This window comes from Myxocyprinus asiaticus, chromosome 49, assembly GCF_019703515.2.
Source record: "Myxocyprinus asiaticus isolate MX2 ecotype Aquarium Trade chromosome 49, UBuf_Myxa_2, whole genome shotgun sequence".
Classification (NCBI taxonomy): domain Eukaryota; kingdom Metazoa; phylum Chordata; class Actinopteri; order Cypriniformes; family Catostomidae; genus Myxocyprinus; species Myxocyprinus asiaticus.
Genome location: NC_059392.1, coordinates 19,225,140 through 19,250,899, shown reverse-complemented (window position 1 = coordinate 19,250,899; position 25,760 = coordinate 19,225,140). Strand labels below are relative to the sequence as shown.

At 37.0% G+C, this 25,760-nt stretch overlaps 2 protein-coding genes across 2 annotated transcripts in view; both read right to left on the bottom strand.

Annotated features, from left to right (window-relative positions):
- Positions 1-12,216, bottom strand: part of LOC127438134 (potassium voltage-gated channel subfamily H member 1-like) — a 104,578-nt gene extending 92,362 nt beyond the window's left edge. Inside the window, 2 exon segments of the mRNA XM_051693460.1 lie at positions 3,406-3,529; positions 12,083-12,216. Coding sequence (XP_051549420.1) covers positions 3,406-3,529; positions 12,083-12,155 — 197 coding nt within the window. The 5' untranslated portion in view covers positions 12,156-12,216.
- Positions 12,217-16,939: 4,723 nt separating this feature from the next.
- On the bottom strand, positions 16,940-25,385 carry fetub (fetuin B). Its single transcript, XM_051693480.1, has 7 exons — positions 25,140-25,385; positions 22,050-22,163; positions 21,874-21,961; positions 18,766-18,932; positions 18,562-18,675; positions 18,339-18,425; positions 16,940-17,720 (listed from the first exon to the last, which is right to left on the bottom strand). Exons 1-7 carry the CDS (start codon positions 25,335-25,337, stop codon positions 17,031-17,033), a joined length of 1,458 nt encoding a protein of 485 aa, XP_051549440.1. The 5' UTR covers positions 25,338-25,385; the 3' UTR covers positions 16,940-17,030.
- Between the last annotated feature and the right edge of the window lie 375 nt (positions 25,386-25,760).

Here is a 25,760-nt window from a genome sequence, read left to right as displayed (position 1 = left end):
AATGTGTTCTTCTGCAGATTTGAAAGGCCCAATCTCACACCCCACACCTGCTCTGAACTTCACTTCACACAAACACCAACACCTCCTGCAACCCCCCTCCTCCCCCCTCCTGCTACTCAACCTGCCCTTAAGATCTGTGAAGATGATGTGAGCCACATCTTTCGGAAACAAAAGATGAGGAAAGCTTCAGGCCCAGATGGCGTCTCACCAATATGTCTTCGATCCTGTGCTAACCAGCTGGCCCCCATCTTCACACAGATCTTCAATAGATCACTGGAGCAGTGTGAAGTCCCATGCTATTTCAAACACTCAATCATTATTCCTGTCTTAAAGAAACCAAAAATCACAGGACTTAATGACCACAGACCTGTCGCTCTGATGTTTGTGGTCATGAAATCATTTGAGAGACTGGTGTTGGCCCACCAAAGAACATCACTGGACCCTTTCTAGATCCCCTTCAATTTGCTTATCGAGCAAACAGGTCTGTGGATGATGCAGTCAACATAGGATTGCATCATATCCTGCAACATCTGGACAGACTAGAAACATATGCAAGGATCCTTTTTGTGGACTTCAGTTCGGCTTTCTACAATATCATCCCAGCTATACTCCAGAATAAATTACACCAACTCTCTGTTCCCATGTCTATCTGTCAGTGGATTACCAGCTTTCTGGCGGACAGGCAGCAGCTTGTGAGACAGGGGAAACTCACTTCTAGCACCTGTAAAATCAGGGATATGTGCTCTTCTCACTACTCTTCTCCCTCTACACCAATGACTGCATCGCCAAGGACCCCGCTGTCAAGCTCCTGAAGATTGCTGACGACACCACTGTCATCGGCCTCATCCGAGATGACGATGAGTCTGCATACAGAAGGGAGGTTGAACAGCTGGCTGTCTGGTGCAGTCAAAACAACCTTGAGCTGAACACGCTCAAAACGGTGGAGATCATTGTGGATTTTAGGAGGAACACCCCAACACTGACCCCCTTCACCATTCTAAACAGCACTGTGGCAGCAGTGGAGTCATTCAGGTTCCTGGGCACTACCATCTCACAAGACCTGAAGTGGGAGACCCACACTGACACCACTGTGAAAAAGGCCCAGCAGAGGTTGTACTTCCTTCACCAGCTGAGGAAATTCAACCTGCCACAGGCGCTGCTGATACAGTTCTACTCAGCAGTCATTGAGTCTGTCCTCTGCACTTCAATAACTGTCTGGTTTGGTTCAGCTATGAAATCAGACATCAGAAGACTACAAGGGACAGTTTGGACTGCTGAGAGGATTATTGGTTGCCCCCTGCCCCCCCTTCAAGAACTATACACTTCCAGAGTGAGGAAAAAGGCTGGAAAAATCACTCTGGACCCCACTCACCCTGCCCACTACCTTTTTGAACTGTTGCGTTCTGGCCGATGCTTCAGAGCTCTGAGCACCAGAACTGTCAGGCACAGGAACAGTTTTTTCCCTCAGGCTATCCATCTCATGAACAGTTAAATTGCCCCATTGAGCAATAACTATGCGCAATACACAGTTTAGTCTTTTTTATATTTATCTAACACATCCAAACTCTTCTGCCATTTCATTCCTCTTAAAAAAAAACAAAAAACAAAAAAAACATTTGCACTGTACATAACAGATTTGTATTTGCACTGTACATAACAGATTGTATTAGATTTGCACTACCCATGTGTATGTGTGTATGTATGTATGTGTGTGTCTGTACGTATGTGTATAATTATTTTTTATTTTATATTATTATTTATGTCTTGCTGCTGTTTTTGTATTGTTTTTGTATTGTTGTACACTGGAAGCTCCTGTCATCAAGACAAATTCCTTGTATGTGTAAGCATACTTGGCAATAAAGCTGATTCTGATTCTGATATTGTGGATTAACCCTTTTTCTTCCCTTAATCTGGCAACGTGTCTCAAGGGATATGCACACTTCAAAATGTGCTAAATAGCAGCATGAACAACATATGATTTAATTTTCTTCCACATCTTAAGACAATGTTCATAATTAATATTAGCAGTTTTATTTTTTTATTTTTTTACTGAAGTAAAGTAAGATTAATATATAATTAATTATCACAAAGTCAGCATGTCCTGCACCATGGGTGGTCATGTGGGTTTTAAGTCAGGCTGACTTACCGATCAGAGAAAATTTTAACCAAGTCATGTGACTCACATACTCAAAACAGACCCAACTATGATAAATGATAACAAGATTGGGTGAGAAACTCTTTCTCATACCCCCTATAAGAAACTAAAAGTATGTATTTTGTGGTGCACGTTGTCTGTTTTATGGTTAATTACATCTCTAGTTACACTGTTAACCTTAACCCCCCTTCTAACCCTAACCTACCCCAAAACCTAGACGTACCTCAACCTCAGTAGCAGCAAATGTGAATCTTGTGAGAATTTTGTAGAACAAAAAGTAGTTACACAATAAGTACATTGTATTGTATGTGTTTTAATGTTAGTCAATAGTGATTAAATACACCTAATATAATGCGTGACCAGACTGTGTACTTACCGTCTTTCATGAGGGTATAAACTACAGTCCCATGAAGCATTACAAATGATGTGATTGAATTAAAAACGATGAATAACTATTGATTTAAAATTGCTGATTACAAGTATAGAAACAATATATTTCTAGATTATTGGAAAATATTCAGATATATACAAATATATATGTAGTTTGAGAGTGTAGGGAGACCAACTTAATTGCGTCATTCACAGTACATCATTGGAGTTAGGTAGCTTTTTTGCGCACTTTATTGGCCGCGATTTTCTGATTGATGGATCTGTCTCTTATGGATCATGGGTAGTGTAGTTTTCACCAGAAATTCCTCTATTAAACACGTTTTTTATTTGTATTTTTTTATTCAAGTTGAAATAACACTGACTTAGGACTTCAACAGAAGCATTTACCAATGATTTACAGTCTGGAGACTCACAGTAGGTCTATTTTTAAAGGTTTATAAGTTATTGTTAAAAATCAATTTGCCTATGTATAAAATTAATGGGATTTTATTTCCGGAACCAGACTGTTGAGCTCTATTCCTTGTAAACATACAAATTAGAATATGACATTTAATTATTTTTAATAGATCGTTTTTGGTATTGAACGACTTATATTGATATAACCAACATTTCTCTTGCTTGGCCCGTTATCTTAGATTTATTTTTGTCCACTGAGCTCATCACAACGCATTCTGGCATTGTCTTTTTCGTGAAGGATACATGTAATGCTACCTTAGTATTGGACCAAAACAAGGTATCTAAGGAGGCAGCATAATTAAGTTGCCAACCTTTAGAAATAACCTTTGTGTCAGGAGCATATAACTATAACTAGGTTTTGGAACAGAACTATGGCATTTGTAAGCAGAAAAAGATGGAAGAACCTGCAGGTGCTACTCTTCTGCATGACTTCAGCACGATGGTAACCGGAGAGCTTGCAGAATCCATCATTGCTGTAGACAATGGGCCAATCCACAATTTGAGCATTCCCTAAAACAAAATTGGTGTCTGCCAGGAAGGAAGGAATAGTTAGTTAGAGATTGTAAATTCAATCAGAATTCTTATTATTTTATCAAATTATGTTGTGTCAGTGATAAGATAGGGGTCTCAAATCCCTACTAAAAAAATCCCAGCATAAAATGGTTTGCTGGTCTCCCAGCCTGATCATCTTACAAGTGCACAAAACCCCTCTTAAACCAGCCAACTGACCAGGCAAGAGACCAGCTAACCAGTTAAGGCTGGTTTTAGTGAGAATGTGTGTTTTTTTTTTTTTTTTTTTCAGCAAGGATGCTTCTAAAACAATTGGTCCCAGCTAAAAAAATAAAAAATAAAACAAAAAAACAGCCTACGGGGGTTTCCTAGTCTTATATGGTTTAAGTTGGTTTAGCTGGTCTTACAGCCTGGTGTCCCAGCCTAACCAGCTAAAAAGTGCTCAAAACCTCTCCAAGGAGGTATTCACAGTAGATGTGTTCTCAAAAACAAAAGGCATACTGGAAAGGAAGACAAATCAGGCATCTCAAGATACATTTATAAAAGATTAATTTCTTTAACTTGACATGGTGTCTTAAAAATGCAGTGCTTCTGGCACTGTATGCTTAAAAAACAGAGAGGTGCATCACAACGGTCAAAGATGTCTGTCTAGTGCAATGGTTCTCAACCGGCATGCCGTGAAATTTGTACTTACAATCTAAATAATCTTTTTCAGTTATTACATGAAATATGTGTAGTACAAGTTTTTAATATTTTAAAATATTTTGTCACAGATATAATTTTAAAAACTAAATTAAGCAAAGAAAATGAAGTAGTCCTAATCTAACTACCTAAATAGCCTAAAATGAAAAAGCTGGAACTTCCTCCCTATCGCTCGGCTGTGTCTAGAAGCTAACCCCCCGGCAGCCTAAGACTCACAAGAGCCTCATTCGCTGTTACTAAGGTAGGTTAGGTTAAGCATTAGATTTAGTGGTAGGGTTAAGTTTAGAGTTAGGTTTAGAGGTAGGGTAGGTGTAGGGTTAGGACTCTAAATAAACACAAAAAACTCATTTAATATGGCTCTCGCAAGACTTTAGGTAACTGGGGGGTTACCTTCTAGACACAACCCTCTCGCTCTATCCTTGCTCCCATAGCAATGCGATATTTCTTACCATGCTTTTCATCTAAACAGTATTGGTAGCAGCTGTCGAGCAAGCTAACTAGGCTTAGCTTAAAAGTTGAGTACCATGGATAGATACCTAAGCCTAACAGCAGGAAAAAGAAGCACCCTGAAACACCCTCTTCAACTTCACTCGAGAGTGAGCCAAAAGAAAAAATATTGAATTTATTAAACAGACAAAACCATGACAGCTACATCGCCTTGGGCTTTACGTAGATGGGTGACACCACTTGTCCACTACCCGAATGTCTCATTTGTAGAGAGAAGCTGGTAAACAATTCAATGGTACCCAGTAAGTTGAAACGCCAGCTGACTACAAAACACCCTTCATTTTTAAAGAAAGACACCAAGTGCTTCAAACAATTGATGGGAAACAACATTAGACATAACCAATGAACCACTGGGTCAGAGCATCTCTAAAACGGCAAGGCTTGCAACAGACTGGTCAGAGAGCCCATGAAGACCCCTGTTCACCGTCGAAAGTGCCTACAATGGGCACGCGAGCATCGGAATTGGACCTTGCAGCAGTGGAAGAAGATCGCCTGGTTCGGTGAGTCCTGTTTTCTTTTACATCATGTGGACGGTTGTGTACGTGTGCCCTGTTTACCTGGGGAAGTCATGGCACCAGGATGCACTGTGGGAAGACGACAAGCTGGTGGAGGAAGTGTGATGCTCTGGGCAATGTTCTGCTGGGAAAACCTGGGTCCGGCCATTCATGTGGCCATTAATTTGACATATGCCACCTACCTAAACATCATTGCAGACCAGGTACACCCCATCATGGCAATGGTATTCCCTGATGGCAATGGCCTATTTCAGTGGGATAATGCGCCCTGCCACACTACACACATTGTTCAGGAATGGTTTTAGGAACATGATGAAGAGTTCAAGGTGATGCCCTGGCCTCCAAATTCCCCAGATCTCAATCCAATTGACCATCTGTGGGATGTGCTGGACCAACAAGTCCAATCCACGGTGGCTCCACCTTGCAACTTACAGGACTTGAAGGATCTGCTGCTAATGTCTTGGTGCCAGATACTACAGGACACCTTCAGGTGAGTCCATGCCTCGGTGGGTCGGTGCTGTTTTGGTGGCATGCGGAGGACCAACAGCATATTATGCAGGTGATCATAATTTTTTCTAAATAGTCAGTGTCATGATGGGGCCAGATGCAGGCAAAGAGACTGAGAAAATCCCTCTCTCAAATTCCACCGTCAAACACAGAACTGACAATATGTCAGCTGACATAGATAAACTCAGCTGACATGTGATAAACTCATGACTAGTGGCAGGTTTTCCCTGCACATCAATGACTCAACTGATATCAGTGGATACTGCCATCTGATAACAAACCTTAGGTATGTAGATGGGGATTCAATCAGGGAGAATTTCCTCTTCTGTAAGCAGCTGCCCAGTCACGCAAAGGGGGATGAAATATTTAGTGTGACAGATGCTTACCTGAGTGAAAAAAAACCCTCACCTGGGCAGACGGGGAAGCTGGAATGATGGGGAAAGTCTAAGGCTTTGTGAGTAAGGTAAAGGAACAGAATCCTGCCATCAAAGCCATTCACTGCCTCTTGCATCGTGAAGCTCTTTTAGTGTGAAGATTGTGAACTTTAATGAATCACATCCCCTGAAAACCTGACTTTATTCCATTCTATGCGCAGAGATGGGAGCAGACCACCAGACCTCGTTGCTGCACACAGAGATGAGGTGGCTCTCGAGGGGCTAAGTGCTGTCCCATTTATATGAGATGCAGAATGAGGTGAAATTTTTTGCAATGGAACACAAATTGTCTCACAAGTAGCTAATTGGAGATGACTCGTGTTGGGCAAAGACGGCATATATATCACTGACATATTCAGCCAGAATGAGCTGAACATTAAAATGCAGAGGGAAAACGAGACCATTCTGTCTGCAATATAAACCATATAAACATAAACAGCAAGGCATTTGGTCAAAACTGGCCCTCTGGCGACAGAGGGTGGTCGGTGGGTCCATTGAAATGTTCCGCTTAACATCGGCATACACTGCGGGTAAAACGGGATAGCGCAATCTCATATGCAAATACCTGGACATGCTGGAAGAGAGGTTCTCACCTACTTCCCTTCTGCAAATCTGGAAGACCATGATTAGGTCCACGCACCATTCCAGTCACCCTTTCTTCCACATCTGCACAGAAACTGTCACTGAGACAACGAGGAATTTGCGGAACTGAAGGAAGATCGCACACTTAAAATTGACTTTGCGTTGAGTTGCCCCTTGACACATTCTGGTTGCGGGTATCACAGCAATACCCAAATATTTCAGCCATTCTGTTACAATTCCCGAAAACCTACTTGTGCGAGCTGGCCTTTTCATCAATGACGTACATAAAGAACAAAAGAAGAGAACACTTGTCGGTGGAGCATATATCAAGAAACTCTGTTCTCAGAGACATGCTCATATCTGCTACTGAAAGAGGACACCTTTTCTTACACTTCAGCCTAAATTTTTTGTTTAATCAAAAATGAGTTAAAATGAGCAGAGCTTTGGAATTTGTGTGTGTGTGTGTGTGTGTGTGTGTGTGTGTGTGTGTGTGTGTGTGTGTGTGTGTGTGTGTGTGTGTGTGTGTGTGTGAAATTTGCCTCGTTGGCCTTAGGTTAGTGCTCTTAATGAAATTTAATGAAACATGATGTATTGTTGGCAAGGCATGAATTCATCATTTAGAAGCACTTAAATTAGTTATTATATAATTAACAATAAAATCTGTATTTGTTATTTAAACATAACACACAGTTAGTGAAACCTGACACTCAAGGAGCAAAACCTCAGCCCAGATCTGCACAATTATAAGCACATTCTCAGCCTCACACTTTTTGCTAAACACTACACACAGTGTTTTGCAAAACACTAACCACACTTATCTACATTAGACACAGAAATCTAACATGATGTCACTTCTTTGCCATTTCAATGCACTGCCTTTCAAAATACCACACCTATGAACCAATTGATCAAGCATGGCCGTCAGGTGTACAGACACTTAGGTGCTTAATTGTGAACTCACCAATCAGATGTAAGCACTATAAAAAGGCAACAGGTGAGTTTACCTGTCTTCAACAAAAATGGAAGGCAATGTTGCAGTAAGAGGAAGAGGAAGAGGGAGAAACATCATTGGCCACAGAGCTATTTTGAATGTCCTGGCCAACATGGTGGTACTGTAACATCCTAATATGCACTGCAATCACGCAAAATGGGGTCCTCCACTGCCAAGCCAACTTAGGTCCTTACAACACGGCCCACATACTCACATTTTTAGACAAACTACACAAGATCGTCACAGCAGAAGACCAAATGGACGCAGAGCAGATGAGATACATTGTCATCTGGGACAATGCATGATGTATTGACTGATTTTACAATGTGTAAAATAAATATTTTCATCAGTGTGCAGTACTGGTCTTGTGTGTTGTGTTTGGTCAATATATTCATGTACTTTACTCTTAACAATATCTCTGAAAAAAATCAAACCCAGACTAAATAATTAGAAAAGTAGAAATGTTAAAAGTGTTTTAGATTGAGCACAGCAGTGTGTAACTGGTTCAAACAGATCAGATTGTATGAATCATGTGTGTGTGCCATACAGTGTCAAAATTGGGTTTATATAAATTATTGTATAGTTTTAAATGAAGTGTTTCATTTGGCAAAAGATCTGAGGTGTTCTGCTACTGAAGTGTGTGTGGTTGTGTGAATTGTGTGTAGTGTTTTGACAAAATGAGTCCCGTTTTCAAAATCGTGCTTAAGCAATCATAAAAAACTGTAATAAAATATGCCTTGTATATGCCTTTTCATAATAATAGCCTAATAATAAGAATAAGAAATATTATTATTATTATTATTATTATACAATTATTATTTAAAAATTTCTTTCTTTTTTCTTACCAGATGAAGCTGATTTGTAGGCTACATTAACTGTGGAATATGTTGTGATTTCTCCAGGTATTTCAGATATTAATATCTGTATGACACCGAATTTTAGTTAGTCTGTTCATGTATAACAACATTATTCTGGAGGCAATAGGTGTCAAGCAAAATGTGAAATGTCAAGCACACATTTTGCAGTAAATAATAAATACAAATTCAAACATTAAAAGAAATTAAAATCAATAAAGCCTACAAACAGGTGAAAGTCCCGTAAATCTATCAGGCATTTTTACGATAGGACACCATTATTTAGTTAAATAATAATAATAACAATAATAATAATAATAATAATCATAATAATGTTACATTTATGTAGCATCTTACCAGAGTTCATGAACACTTAACATTTTCAAATTTAGCACAGTTTAAAAAAGAAGAAGATAAAACAAAGCTGGAGCGTGTTTCAGTTTCTTTGTTTTACATGAGGAGGAATATTCCGAATAGATGAATACTATATGGAGCATTTAAACCTTTTTGGAACATTTTTACTTTTTTTCTGAATAAAGTCTTAACCAGTTAATTACCTTAATTGCTGATGTGGATATAAATGTGGTCAACTTTAAGAGACAGCTAGACGAGCTCTGACGTGAAATCATAATTTCAGGTCAGGAATTTAACATCGCGCTCAGATTTACGGTATACATGAGAATCACATGTGAATCATGTGATACATTAACATAGACATTTCAAGAAGTGGAAAGTGTATATGATGTCATATCTTAGTTAATGTTACACTTGACAAGCTCCAGACGTGCACAATTTACAGAGACCGCAAACGGAGTCGAGACCGCGCCCTTCTGATCTGAAATCACAACGTGCTCATTTTCATTCATAAGTTTTACACTTTAGAAATATTGGCTGCACAGATTCATAAATTTGTTGTAATTTTGGATATTTATCCACTTTATCCTTGTGCTTTTTGGATAATCAGTCATACAAATGTTTTTATATATATATATATATATATATATATATATATATATATATATATATATATATATATATATATATATATATATATAATATATATATTATTTGTATGAATCCGTTATTCATTTTGAAGTCATTATTCATGCCTTTCCAAATAAGGCATGCGGATTTGGGCACATCCCTACCAGCTGTGTATGAATTTCTTTCTTCTGCAGAATACAAAGATTTTTAGAAGAATATCTCAGCTCTGTAGTTCCATAAGTGAATGGTGACCAGACCTTTCAAGCACCAAATCACATTAAGGCAGTATAAAAGTTATCCATATGACTTCAGTGGCTAAATTTATGTCTTCAGAAGTGATATAATAAGTGTGGGTGAGAAACAGATCAATATTTATTCAGTCCTTTTTTACTTTAAAATCTTAAAGTGAAAGTGAAAGTGGAAATTTATGATTAAAAAAAGATTGAAATATTGATCTGTTTCTCACCCAAAATGTTTGGATCGCTTCAGAAGTCATACTGTATATTAAACCACTGGAGTCGTATGGATTACTTTTAAGCTGACTTTATGTGATTTCTGGAGCTTCAAAAGTCTGGTTTTTCACTGGCATTGTATGGACCTACAAAGCTGAAATATTCTTCTAAAAATCTTCGTTTGTGTTCTGCAGAAGAAATCATACACATCTGGGATGGCATGGAATGAAGTAAATGATGAGAGAATTTTCATTTCTGGGTGAACTATCCCTTTAACCAGCTTGGCGGCTGGGACACCAGCTGACCACCTTGTCTGTGCAATTTTTGCTGTTGTTTTTTTTTAAGCAGGAATATTATTCTGGCATTTTATTGAAAAACATAATTATGAAAAAACATTGCTCCTACATTGCACTTACTCTCAAACAGATTCTAATTTCATGTATGAATTCTGGAAACATCTATGAAATGTAATTTGTTCTTATTTTTTCATTCTATATATATATTACTAGTTGTGACAATGAAACCTGCCTATTATAGACTTTTCAGCTAAGTTTAGACAGTAAAACAATGAATCACAAAACTATATAAAAAAAAACTGTAAGTATGTTAATATCAAACCATTGTTTCGATTGACAAATTTAAATGACAAACATTTAAAACACATGTGACAACTTGCCCTGACCTGACATGAAAAATAAGTTAATAATATACCTCCGTTGAACAGTTAACCCTAGCCTGAATATATAACAGTGTGGTTTAACTGCATTTAATTGTTTACAACAGCTATTACACAAATATGATGATTTTGGAATTTTTGTTTGGAAAACATAATTCACAAACATTAGGGGTTTGAATTAAATATTTCAAATTAACAACATATGAAACCACTCCTAGTGAAAACACACTTGTGTAATTGGACTTTTGACTAAAACCTTGTAACACTTTACAATAAGGTTCCATTTGTTCACATTAGTTAACAACAATAGTTAAAATGAACGAAAAATGAACAATAGTTATTAAGCGTCTATTACTCTTAGTTAATGTTAATTTCAACATATAGGAATACATTTTTAAAATCAAAAGTTGTATTTGTTAACATTTAACACACTATGAACTAACAATGAACAATAGTATTTTTATTAACTAACATTAACAAAGATTCATAAATAATGTAATATATATATATATAGTTAAAGTTATTTGTTTGTTCGTGATAACTAATGCATCAACTAATGTTAACAAATGGAACCTTATCGTAAAGTGTTGCAACATAATCAATATATTATAACATCAGTAATACAAGTTTAGGGTGTTGGAGCATCCCACAAAATGACCTTGATTGAATAACTACAACAACAAAAAAACACATTAACCAACAAGAGAAATCACTTCTACTGATCTAGATCTACAAACTACTGATGACAAAGAAAACAAGGATGATCAACGGCACGACACAAGGATGGATGGGACTGAATCACTTCAAAACATCAGCTTTATACCTGTCTGTCTATGAGAAAATGCCCAAACTGAAAAGTTGAAAGGAAAAGGCAGGTTAAAGCAAAGACATTCACCTTTTTAATAAACTTTGTGGACGGTTTTGAACTTTTCCTTTTTACTCTTACTCATTCCTGAATTAATCAATCATATCTCATTTTTACTGCAAACACATAGATAGGATATACTGTATATTAGCCTAAATCAACAACATGTGTTTAATATGTGCATTTTGTAGACAGATTCACAACAAAGATCATACATGAGAGAATCAGTGCAGTATAAACTGATCTGCTGTATGAAACCCAATTAAACTGAAGACTGATATATATATATATATATATATATATATATATATATATATATATATATATATATATATATACCAAATTGTTTGTGGTGGCTCATAATACTATCTCAGTAATCTTCAACCACATTGTATTAGACTTTAGAGGCAGGGCTTGTGGTAATGCACTTGGAGTGAGTTCATTTTAATGTTGCAGAATAAATAATTTCACCACTGAGCGATTGTAAAGCTTTTTCTCTCACCGTTGGAGCGGCGGACGATATTCTCCAGGAAAGTGTTCTGAGGGGCCACTAGTCCTCTGCGTCCCCCGGCCATCCCTGCTCCTCATACGGTGTGTGATCAGTTTGAGGATGAGCCTGCCTCCTGTCTGACGGCAGCCTACATGATTATGGCCAGTATAAGGAGCGCGATTCAGGGTATAAGCACAGATGCTTGCGCGCCCTCTGCTGATGAAGAGCGAAGCAGAGTCCCATATAGAACACCTCAGTGCAAATCATTCAAATGTGTGAAGTGCCTGAAATCAATGCAGTGATCAATGGTGACATCTGCTGGACAGAGTATGTTCAGGGTTGAAAACAAGTTGAGCTTATTATTTGTGGCATAATGTTGATTAATAAATAAATAGAAAATAAATCGAATCGTACCTTAATTTATATAAAACAAATTCAAATTAAAATAGAGAGCAAAAACCACTGTAACATTAAGACACTTACAGTGGAAGTGAATGGGGCCAGTCCATAAACATAAAAAACAAACTGTTTCAAAAGTGTCAAAAATTGATTACTTATCTGCTTAAAGTTAAATCCAATATTTATGATGACAAAGATGAGGTTAGTTACAGATTTTATTACACTAAAATCATGTTAACATGTATAATATTTACACCTTGTGGCTGTAATTTTAAAAAAATGTTTTACATTTTTGGATTGGCCACATTCACTCCCATTGTAAGTGCCTTACTGTACCATTTATTATTATTATTATTATTATTATTCATATATATATATATATATATATATATATATATATATATATATATATATAAATGAGGGACAAGATGAAATTATTTTTGTGGTAATCAACTCTCTCATGACAACTCACTGGAAAAAAATAATAATAATACATAACAAAAACTGTAAATTCATGGCAGCACTGGGTGCTAATAAACTGAAATAGTTCTAGTTCAAAATTTGTCATATAATGCAAATAATTTTGAGACAGCAGGATGCTTTTTTGAGCAACAAATTAAGATAATGCTTACTCAGAATAACTACTTCAGAAAAGGGTGCACATTTGGCATTTTATAACATCTCAAGTATACTATAAACAAATTAATCTCAATTGTGATTGGATCAGTCAATGTGAGCCCACTTTGAACATTTTTCAGAACAAATCTATTCCCCTCACTTAAAAACAAAAACAAAACAATGTGTTTTACAGGGGCCTTTAGCCCCAGCAACAGGGGGGCTTTTTACCCCAAATAGCATCCTTTCACTTATTGGACAGTTATTACATTTATTTAGATTTAATGACCTTGAACAAAACTGAAAATGAATAAGTATTTTGTCTCAGAAGAAAAGGGATTTTCATTTAGATATATAAATTTGCAACATATTAAAACAAATATTAAAATGAGATCAAATTACCTCAAAATCAACCTTTAGACACCACACGATAAAATCTCATGGATCAGGAAAAGTTTGCAGTGTATAGTGACATACAGGTGTTTAGGAAAGTCCTGTGGTAGTTTTTGTGGCTATTTGTGTTCTGGGAGAAAATCAAATCAAAGGACCCTTTTACCCCGCAGAGCCTTTAGCCCCATTGTACCCTACATGTATTCTCTAGTTAAACATAATATAAAATTTCACTGTTAATTATATGGTAAAATCATACTTTTACATCTAAACACACACACACACATATATATATATATATATATATATTTACATTTATTTTGTAAATAGATTTTGTAAAGGTTTATTATATTTATTTTTTACTGTATAATTACATGTATTGACTTATTAAACATCTAATTATTTTTTACTATATACAGGTGCATCTCAATAAATTAGAATGTCGTGGAAAAGTTCATTTATTTCAGTAATTCAACTCAAATTGTGAAACTCGTGTATTAAATAAATTCAATGCACACAGACTGAAGTAGTTTAAGTCTTTGGTTCTTTTAATTGTGATGATTTTGGCTCACATTTAACAAAAACCCACCAATTCACCATCTCAAAAAATTAGAATATGGTGACATGCCAATCAGCTAATCAACTCAAAACACCTGCAAAGTTTTCCTGAGCCTTCAAAATGGTCTCTCAGTTTGGTTCACTAGGCTACACAATCATGGGGAAGACTGCTGATCTGACAGTTGTCCAGAAGACAATCATTGACACCCTTCACAAGGAGGGTAAGCCACAAACATTCATTGCCAAAGAAGCTGGCTGTTCACAGAGTGCTGTATCCAAGCATGTTAACAGAAAGTTGAGTGGAAGGAAAAAATGTGGAAGAAAAAGATGCACAACCAACCAAGAGAACCGCAGCCTTATGATTGTCAAGCAAAATCGATTCAAGAATTTGGGTGAACTTCACAAGGAATGGACTGAGGCTGGGGTCAAGGCATCAAGAGCCACCACACACAGACACTACAGTTGTCGTATTCCTCTTGTTAAGCCACTCCTGAACCACAGACAACGTCAGAGGTGTCTTACCTGGGCTAAGGAGAAGAAGAACTGGACTGTTGCCCAGTGGTCCAAAGTCCTCTTTTCAGATGAGAGCAAGTTTTGTATTTCATTTGGAAACCAAGGTCCTAGAGTCTGGAGGAAGGGTGGAGAAGCTCATAGCCCAAGTTGCTTGAAGTCCAGTGTTAAGTTTCCACAGTCTGTGATGATTTGAGGTGCAATGTCATCTGCTGGTGTTGGTCCATTGTGTTTTTTGAAAACCAAAGTCACTGCACCCGTTTACCAAGAAATTTTGGAGCACTTCATGCTTCCTTCTGCTGACCAGCTTTTTAAAGATGCTGATTTCATTTTCCAGCAGGATTTGGCACCTGCCCACACTGCCAAAAGCACCAAAAGTTGGTTAAATGACCATGGTGTTGGTGTGCTTGACTGGCCAGCAAACTCACCAGACCTGAACCCCATAGAGAATCTATGGGGTACTGTCAAGGGGAAAATGAGAAACAAGAGACCAAAAAATGCAGATGAGCTGAAGGCCACTGTCAAAGAAACCTGGGCTTCCATACCACCTCAGCAGTGCCACAAACTGATCACCTCCATGCCACGCCGAATTGAGGCAGTAATTAAAGCAAAAGGAGCCCCTACCAAGTATTGAGTACATATACAGTAAATGAACATACTTTCCAGAAGGCCAACAATTCACTAAAAATGTTTTTTTTTATTGGTCTTATGATGTATTCTAATTTTTTGAGATAGTGAATTGGTGGGTTTTTGTTAAATGTGAGCCAAAATCATCACAATTAAAAGAACCAAAGACTTAAACTACTTCAGTCTGTGTGCATTGAATTTATTTAATACACGAGTTTCACAATTTGAGTTGAATTACTGAAATAAATGAACTTTTCCACGACATTCTAATTTATTGAGATGCACCTGTATGTTAAGGCAACTAACTACCTGTTGACCAATTAATTCTTTTTTTCTGTAGCATTTTTACATTCTTTTTCTGTTAAATTAAGGAGATTTTTTACCGTTATAAAAATCCCCCACCCAGTTTCAGTAATGCAAAAAAATTAAAATATTGTACCAACACAAATGGATAAACTTACATTTAAAATTGCTCAGTGTATTTCACTCAGTGAAACTGCGTTGCTTTCATTTTAATGAAGTAAATTGAAGGAGCAGCAAAAATCTATTTTACTTTGGAGTTTACTAAACTCCAGATTATTTTGAAACTCAAAATTATTTGAAATAATGAATTACTTCATTATTATAAAGTATAGCATAAACTCAATATCTTGTATGGCAAATGTAGCGTCAAATTAAGTAACGTTCAAAACATAACTTTATAAGACAAATCTGTTTATTTCAATGAGCAATATTAGCTGAAAACAGTAAATTTGGGTTTGAATAAATACATTATTTAGGGGAATTTAACAGTTTTATTAAAAAAATTGAAATTAATGTTCAAATATACTCTATTGTCTCTGTAAAATACTTGTTTTATGCTGAAAGAAATCTTTTTTACGGACATATATTTACAAGCATGTCAGGTTTACATTTACACATGAAAATTATGACGTTTACATTTACGTTTAAATTTACCTGTTTTTTGTTTTTTGTTTTTTGTTTTCAGTAACAGATAAAAGCTGAGCAACACAGAAAATGTCAGTTTTGTGTGAATAAATGTATTTTAGGGGAATTTAACACTTTTATTGAAAAATGTGGAATAAATGTTAAATTATACTGAATTTTCTCTGTAATTCTTTCCTTTATTTTACAGTGTAGGACCAACAAATCATCACACAGAATTTAAAATCTGTCAGATTTTAGCTAGCCCTCTGCCACAATGCTGTCAATTTAGCTAAACTAATATTGAACATGGAAAAGTTCTTAAATGCAATCAAAAATATTTCAGTTCTATTTTGAATTTTGATGCATTCATTGTGCAGCATTAGTACACATTCAAATTGTGAGTGAAACTGTGAGTGTAAGTGCTTTGAAGGAAAATTAAAATTAAATGATAATTTCAGTACCATTACTGCATTTACAAATGAAATATATCCGCCATTCATAGCATGTTCATATTAATGTTTAAATTAAATGATAAAACTAGTGTGATGAATGGCAATTGCAAATTACATTATTAAATGTTCATTTTGCATTTGCACCAAATGTTGCATGTATGGATAATGTAAATTAAATACAGAAATGCGGTGTCATTTTATGTAACATAATTCTGCTGGATCTTTTCTGTTATCCATGGAATGAATAGCTGCACGGATGGGCGGGGAGTTTGCCCAAAACAAAACTTTACCACCAACCCCAAAAGATTGCATCAACTTGTCAAAAAGTACAGTAGTGTTTTCCCTCTGTTAGTTACAGTAAGTCGAGAGAAAACTAATCACACAAGGAAAATGACTGCCAAAACTCGTTTTATTGCACAAAGCATAATATCACCATTTGCAGTAATTATTTCACTGTACAAATATGAAATATTCAAGTAGCTCTACCCAGTGTGTTTAAAGAGGGGATCCTCACTGAAGGCCTGCTTGAGAATGACGTTTTGGATGCTGGACTGTGCAGGGCACTCAGGGGACATGGTGCTGGGGAAGGGCTGGATGGTAGGCTCCCTCTGGCCTGGTATCTGGGGGTCAGGGTGGAATGGGAGGGTGGAGGGCTGCTCGGGTCCTGCGACGGGTTTGTCAGGGAAGGATGGAAGGACCATGGGTTTGTCCATTGGAGGCAGGATGTTGACGATGCCTTCAGGGCGCCTCGCTGCTGTGTTGTGATCGTGTTGGTGGTGGTGGTGATGGTGCTCGTGCTCATGAAGGTGCCTGTGCTTGTGCTCGTGGTCCAGCACCATCTCATGGTCGTGTTCGTGGGTCTCGTCCTTCTTGTGACCGTACTGGTGGTGGTGGTGCTCCCACTCATCCTGGTTATGCTCATGGGCCTTGGTGTGGTGCGCGTGAACATGGTCATGATCGTGAGAATGATCGTGAGAGTGGGCTTTGTCTTCACCATGCTCATGTGTGTGGTGGTGGCCTGAATCATGGGCGTGGTCATGGCCATGGGGTTGGGGTTTTGTGTGGTCATGGGCGTGGTCGTGTCCAGTAGATGAGCCAGCACCAGTTTTGCTGGTGTGGCTGTGATCCAGTTCACCTCCGATCAAGTGCTTCTTCTTCTCCTCTTCAGATGCCTTAAAACAACAAATATTCATATTAAAGACATCATGAAAACCCTTTCGCAACCTGTATAACTTCTATATTGCAATATATTTCTGAGTAAAACAGGATGTTCAACAGAGTTATAGCAAAGTTAAGGCAAGTCAAGTCACTTGGCGGCCATATTGTTAACGCCTCTGGGTAGCAAATTTCTGAAACGTAGGATTACGGAGGAAAAGTAATTGAAATTCTTGAGGAAAGCCATACCTGATTGGACAAATCAGCAAAATCCATCATTAAAAAGTGCTACCTGATGGGTCAAAGAAACCACTACCTAGCCCCGACCCCACCCCTAAACCCTAACCAAACGCAAGTGCAACGCTCTATCCGTTGAACTACTGCACAATTTGATCATGTACAAACACGCATGTAAATAGTGTTAATAAATAACGCAAATGCTCAAATACAAGTCATGCGGTACAGTAAAAGTGTTTTGATTACTCATTATTTGTGTGAAAGCGAATAAAAGTAATTGTTGTGTTCACCAGGAAACTGCTGTGATATAATGAGCCACGAACAAATGACTGAGCAAAAATGGCGGTAGAGTGGCATTATACAATGAGACCAGGTTAAAAAAAAATCAGTGATCTTACCTGAGGTTCAAAGATTTCACACTGAACACTGAGGTTTTCCTCATTGGTGATCGACACAGTGTGAGACGCTTTGCAGAATCCTTTGTGCTAAATGAATAAAATATATATATATTTTTTAAATGAACATTCTGGATAAGAATTTTGTGATAAACAATAATACAGTGGATTTTTTTGACAAACACAACATACAGTATGATGGCTTTTAAAACTTCTAGTCACTTACTGCAAACTCGCATGCAGTGATATCACATTTAGAGATATCAGCAATATCAGTTTTGGAAGAGCAGACTGTCTCCTGGATGGTGAACTCCACAGTGAAAAATCTTCCAAAATCATACTACAAAAATGATAAAATCCAAAATAAATATGATGACTCTTTCTGCACCTTACATTTCTCTCAGTCAGTTTCTTTCTTTCTTTTTTGTACCTGAGCTAAAGTTTTTGTAATGTTCAGAGGAACAAAGTAGTTAGCCAGTCCACTCTCTTTGTTGTATTTCTCCATGGCCATCTTCACTGTCTTCAAGATCTCTTCATGGTCCTGAGAAAGCTGTATGGGGCAGTCTGGGCACCGTTCTCTGATTTTTGAAGCTGGCACTGCCAAGGAAAAGTCATTTTAATAGATTCACTTTTTCATAGTTTAAAATGCATTCCATATGTAACTTGGAAGTGTGATATTGCAAATAGTGTTGGCCCTTGTATGTTAAAGGGATCATGTCATGAGGAATCCAATTTTTCTTGATATTCTGACATATAAGGGAACTTTCTACTATAAAAAAACATACTGTAAATTTTAGAAATGTAAATGTAAAATGTTTTTGTTGAAACCAAACTGCAAAAATGCCTGGTTCCCTACTTCCATTTGAAACACATTAATTCATGACCGCATCTACAGCTCAAAAACATTAACACCTACTTAAATCATCACACCCTTGGCCCCGCCCACTGGTGCTTCAGTTCGTATTCAGAGTGAGAGACAGCAGGACATAGGGCTACTGTGGCCTTGCTATTCCTGAACACCAACGGGCACCCAACTGGACTATTTTAAATTATTTTTGTATTTAAACATGCACAGACAGATGTCTTTGACTGCTTGATACATACACTATATTGCCAAAAGTATTCGCTCACTCATCCAAATAATTGAATTCAGGTGTTCCAATCACTTCCATGGCCACAGGTGTATAAAATGAAGCACCTAGGCATGCAGACTGCTTCTACAAACATTTGTGAAAGAATGGGCCACTCTCAGGAGCTCAGTGAATTCCAGCATGGTACTGTGATAGGATGCCACCTGTGCAACAAGTCCAGTCATGAAATTTCCTCGCTACTAAATATTCCACAGTCAACTGTCAGTGGTATTATAACAAAGTGGAAGCGATTGGGAATGACAGCAACTCAGCCACGAAGTGGTAGGCCACGTAAAATGACAGAGCGGGGTCAGCGGATGCTGAGGCGCATAGTGCGCAGAGGTCGCCAACTTTCTGCAGAGTCAATCGCTACAGACCTCCAAAGTTCACGTGGCCTTCAGATTAGCTCAAGAACAGTGCGTAGAGAGCTTTATGGAATGGGTTTCCATGGCCAAGCAGCTGCATCCAAGCCATACATCACCAAGTGCAATGCAAAGTGTCGGATGCAGTGGTGTAAAGCACGCCGCCACTGGACTCTAGAGCAGTGGAGACGCGTTCTCTGGAGTGACGAATCATGCTTCTCCATCTGGCAATCTGATGGACGAGTCTGGGTTTGGCAGTTGCCAGGAGAACGGTACTTGTCTGACTGCATTGTGCCAACTGTGAAGTTTGGTGGAGGGGGGATTATGGTGTGGGGTTGTTTTTCAGGAGCTGGGCTTGGCCCCTTAGTTCCAGTGAAAGGAACTCTGAATGCTTCAGCATACCAAGAGATTTTGGACAATTCCATGCTCCCAACTTTGTGGGAACAGTTTGGGGATGGCCCCTTCCTGTTCCAACATGACTGCGCACCAGTGCACAAAGCAAGGTCCATAAAGACATGGATGAGCGAGTTTGGTGTGGAAGAACTTGACTGGCCTGCACAGAGTCCTGACCTCAACCCGATAGAGCACCTTTGGGATGAATTAGAGCGAAGACTGCGAGCCAGGCCTTCTCGTCCAACATCAGTGTCTGACCTCACAAATGCGCTTCTGGAAGAATGGTCAAAAATTCCCATAAACACACTCCTAAACCCTGTGGAAAGCCTTCCCAGAAGAGTTGAAGCTGTTATAGCTGCAAAGGGTGGGCCGACATCATATTAAACCCTATGGATTAAGAATGGGATGTCACTTAAGTTCATATGCATCTAAAGGCAGATGAGCGAATACTTTTGGCAATACAGTGTATCTCGGGCAGCTTTTAAAAGATGCAGTGTCAAGTTACAACTCTGAAAAGGAGTCATATTGGACACATTCTTTCACCCAACTGCGCTACTTTTAATTGTTGGTTTATGAAAACATGCGCTGGATGGACATTTTGACCATTTTGATGCGTTTCCGGCGATGTGCATTTCAGTGCAAGATTGCACTGGAAACTGGATGTGGATGTGTCTTCAGTGTATTTCCATGTGGATTGCATGTATTTTCGGCTCATATCAATGTGGATTGCTTGTGAACCAGCTACAATATAATTCAAGCTTTGCAATTTAACTGTTATTGAAGGAAGGGGCAGTTAAAAACATGTTTTTACCCAATGTAAAACAGTAAGTAAACAGTTCCATTCATTAATATTTCAAATGTCATGACTGTGTGATAGTTTATGGTGCTGACATCCTGTTTACACCGGGCACGTCCATTGACACAACGCAACGCAATGGCTTGAGGCTGTCTACACCAGGCATGTCAACATGAACATTCTAAAACGTTTATTTGTGTTGTTGGCAGTAGCAGTGCCAGTGCGTGCAGCACAAAATGGAATGGGACATCTGTTTACTGTCGGCGCATCGCGACGCCGCAATGGACGCTTCCATGGTAGACAGCATCATTGATTATAATGGGTTTTATTGCTTTAGATGCGACGCGACTCTCGCATCTGGTGTAGACAGGGTGTGAGTGTTAACAGTTGTGCTTGAGATGAACAGTTTAATATATTCAGATGCAATGTGTTGGATGTGCGTTATGTGTAAACCCTGTAATGTAGTTTTATAATGTTGTGGAGCTTGTTTATTCTCTTCAGACTAAGTTTAAAAAATGGCTGAATTTGAGGGGCTGCATGCTGTTAGCCAATCAGAACAGTGGGTATTTATGCTGAAGTTTTAAGGAGGCACTTATGCCAAAATCGAGCGATTAAGACAAAGGGCCAGAGACAGGGTGGAAAATGGTCATATATTACTAAATTATGAATGGTTTAATACAAAAAAACGTTACTAACATTATCAGTAGACCTCACGGAATATAATAAAGCTTTATATAAAACAAAAGAGCATTTCATGTCTCCTTTAAATTGCTTACAATTTGTAAGTAGCTTTGGATAAAAGTACCTGCCAAAGGTAAATGCTAGTAAAATCTAGCTGTGTTGTGTTTGGTTGTTACCTGGCCTCACAGTACAGGTATATTTGTACAGTCGAGTGACTCTGTGACCTCTGTTCATGTACATAACAGCCTTACACTGTCCATACACCTGTCAGTTGAGACAAAAGGCTATTAAAATGTTGAACAAACTGCAAGAATAAGTTATTTTCTAGTCTTTATAGTGAGTGAAGTCATACCGGGTACTCCTCAGGGCTTCGGATTTCACAGTTTCTCCAGTTCTTCTTGCTGAGGACATGACACTTGGTCTCCAAAACATCAAATGTCAGATAAAAGACAACCCCTGTTTCACCCTAAAAGAATAAGAAACACTTCAGTAAACATTTTTGAAATGTGTTCTCTAAGTAAAATGTTTAGGAATAGTGACAACTCTTTGCAAAACAGTCTCAAAGGGATATAAAGAATTCCTAATGATTTTAAGTTCAGTCATGAAACCCAACTTGGTGCAAGCTGATAGGTCATTTGAACATGTTATCTGTTAGCTAATCAACTTGCTAACTTGCTAATTGTTTGCAGATATTTTTATTACAGCACGCTACGAGAGTTTTCTCTCTTAAACCCTGCCCCGCCCCAGCACCACAGGTCTAGATCTGCTCAAGTGGATTGTATGTATGTGTAAATGTGCAGCTGCAGCATGTTTTACATGCTCAAAAGAGCATGTATGTTTATGTTCTAACAGTAGCAGGTCTTTGTACTTGCTCTGCAGCTGAAGAGTTCTCTAGTATTCATTTTACCAAGAAACTGCAGCGCTACATAAAACTTTCCTAGTAAGTATACATAGTAAGTATAGCAACGTGAATCTCTTGAGACCAAGTTGATCTTGTCTCATGTCCTGAAGTTTAATGGAGCTGTTTGCAGTGTGTTAAAATTATATATATATATATATATATATATATATATATATATATATATATATATATATATATATATATATATATATGGGTCAATGACGTGACATACATTTTTTTGTCCATGTCTAAAAAATGATTACAAAATATATTATAAAATCAATTCACACAAAAAAAATTTATAAATTGAAATACTGAATACACCTCTTCTATGATGAACATGTATTCAATTACTGAGTTCAAAATCATTTTGATATTTTTTTTCTAGGGTTTAAAGTCAAAAATTTCATGTGATGTAACTGTCCAGAGACAATAATAATAATAAGAAGAAGTAAGAAGAAGAAGAAGAAGAAGAAGAAGACGAAGAAGAAGAAAGCTGAAATTCTTGAAAAAAGAAATGTTGGCTTGAGTTGTGCTGAATAATCTTTTATTTTTAGTAGTGAAGTAGTGAACCAATTTTATTTTAAAATATGATAAATATAAAAATAAAATTGTCCACCAGATCAGCTATGTGGTGTAACCAACATGTAGGTAGCAATTTTGTTGTCATGTGACAATAATCATAAAACAAAGAAGACCTCTTTAGACCCGCAAAACTGTGTGAAGTTCAAAATCATTATTTTGTAATATCATTAAATATCAATATTTTGACATTTATATGAAAAGGCACATTTAGTTCAGATCATTTTGTGTAACCATGAGCAAACTTCTTGATATTCTTGACTTAAAAAGTCATGATGTTTGTCAAATATATTTTTTTTAATAGTAAAAAACTTTTTTGAAAATAATAATTAAGTTGAGTACATTCCATGTATTCAAGGTGAAAAGAAACTATTTTAATACATTTTACTTGACAACAAATGACATTTATATATATATATATATAGTAGAAAATCTATATATATTTTACTTTTTCTGTTTTTAAAAATGTGTGAAAAACAATTATAGCCTTTTCTAAAAAAAAAAAAAAAAAAAAAAAACTCAAAGATGTCAAGTTTACAAACTTGACACGTTTTAAACTAGATTTTTAAAATATTTATATTTTTTATCACCTCAGACAACCTTATTTGTCAATGACCCATATATACATAAAAGAATAAGCATATTAATCACACATGCAGCCAAATCTTTATACTTCTTATTCAAAATACACCCAAGAATCAAAAAATCAAACTGATTCTATACTGGACTCTTTTCAATAAATTTTTGTGCATCTTATTTGGAGACATGAAAACTACAGACTGCTGATGACCTGATATGCACAAATGCATTTATATGGTACAGTCCAATTAAGACATTAACCCAGACATATACAAAATCACTCTCCTCAAGAGACTGACAATTTTGAGGGAAATTCAACAAGGAAAGTATATAAAGTCTCCATGTTGAATTTTCTTTGTATTCTGTGCATTTTTATTGATAACTTCTATTATATAAGCTTGACTTGTATTGTTCGTTACAGTTTATGTTATGACTGTTTATAAGAAGACACTTCTTTTGTAACTTTTCCTTAAATAATGAATATTTTATTCATTTAGCACATCCTTAAATCGCATCATAAAGGGTTATGACTGTTTACACTATGCTGCTTTTGCATGACAACACTTATATAATACCTATATATACATTACTGGTCAAACATTTTGAAACACTTACTCGTTCTTTATTATAATATATATATATATAATTTTTTTTTTTTTGTTTTTTTTTTCACATTTTAGAATAATAGTAAAGTCATCAAAACTATGGAATAACATAAATAGAACTATGGGAATTATGTTGTGACTAAACAAAATCCAAAATAACTCAAAACTGTGTTATATTTTAGCATCTTCAAAGTAGTCACCCTTTGCCAAGAATTTGCAGACATGTACTCTTGACATTTTCTCAACCAACTTCTTGAGGTATCACCCTGGGATGATTTTTAAACAGTATTGAAGGAGTTCCCATCTATGTTGGGCACTTATTGGCTGCTTTTCTTTATTATTTGGTCCAAGTCATTAATTTCAAAAACTTTATTTTATTTTATTAAATTTTAGTTTTATAATGAAATAAATTAATATGGTGGCACAATTATATTTTTGTCTACAAAACTAATTTCAAACATTTAAGCATACGCCTTCAGATCAAAAGATTTTTAAGGTCATGAGAAACATTTCAGTCAAGAGTTTCAAAACTTTTGACCAGTAGTGTATATATATATATATATATATATATATATATATATATATATATATATATATATATATATATATAAAGGAAAGGATCATAATGGGCTCAAATGTTCTTATTATAGATGCTTATATAACTTTCTCAATTTAAATCCTTATGGATTGGTTCCAATCAAATATATGACTGTTAAGCACATCTCACCATCCCTTTAACTTAAAATGACCCAAAATTAAAATGAGAAAGACTTGCATGCTTCATGTAGTGGGCATTGCTGAGGCGGTCGAGGCTGAACACGTAGCCCTCTGTACGGTCCAGGTTGATTTGGTTCATGGCTTCAACGGCAGCACCGCTCGTTGCAGCGTCTTTGCAGGATCCAGGGGTCATAGTGTCCACAGGGGCCCCATGGACACACAGGAACGCCATCATGAAAACCACACACTGCTTCATGGTGTGTGATCTTTCTCCAAGGCAAAGCAACAAAGTCTAGGTGGTTGGTGGAAGCTTATATACACGTTCTGTAAAAGTCACGACCCAGTGGCCCTCCCTGCCCCCTTAGAACACAGTTTGTTCTTCTACTGATTGGCCACTGAGAATTTATTCAGTTTCAATCAACATCACAGTCCTAGTTCACCCACTCTTATCAGTGGCCTCCAAAAGACACTGATCAAATTAACTGATTAACTGAAAATGAATTGATTTTTAGAAAGAGGGCAGGTTGCAACATGCTGTGGGCCAGTCTGACTGACTGTTGAATGTGAGTTCAAATACTTACAACGCTTTGCAAAATACCTTCATTAGATATAATAAGGAATTTGTAACTCTTGCTTCACAGATTAAACATTTTAGGTTGTTGCAGTCACAAGTGTTTCT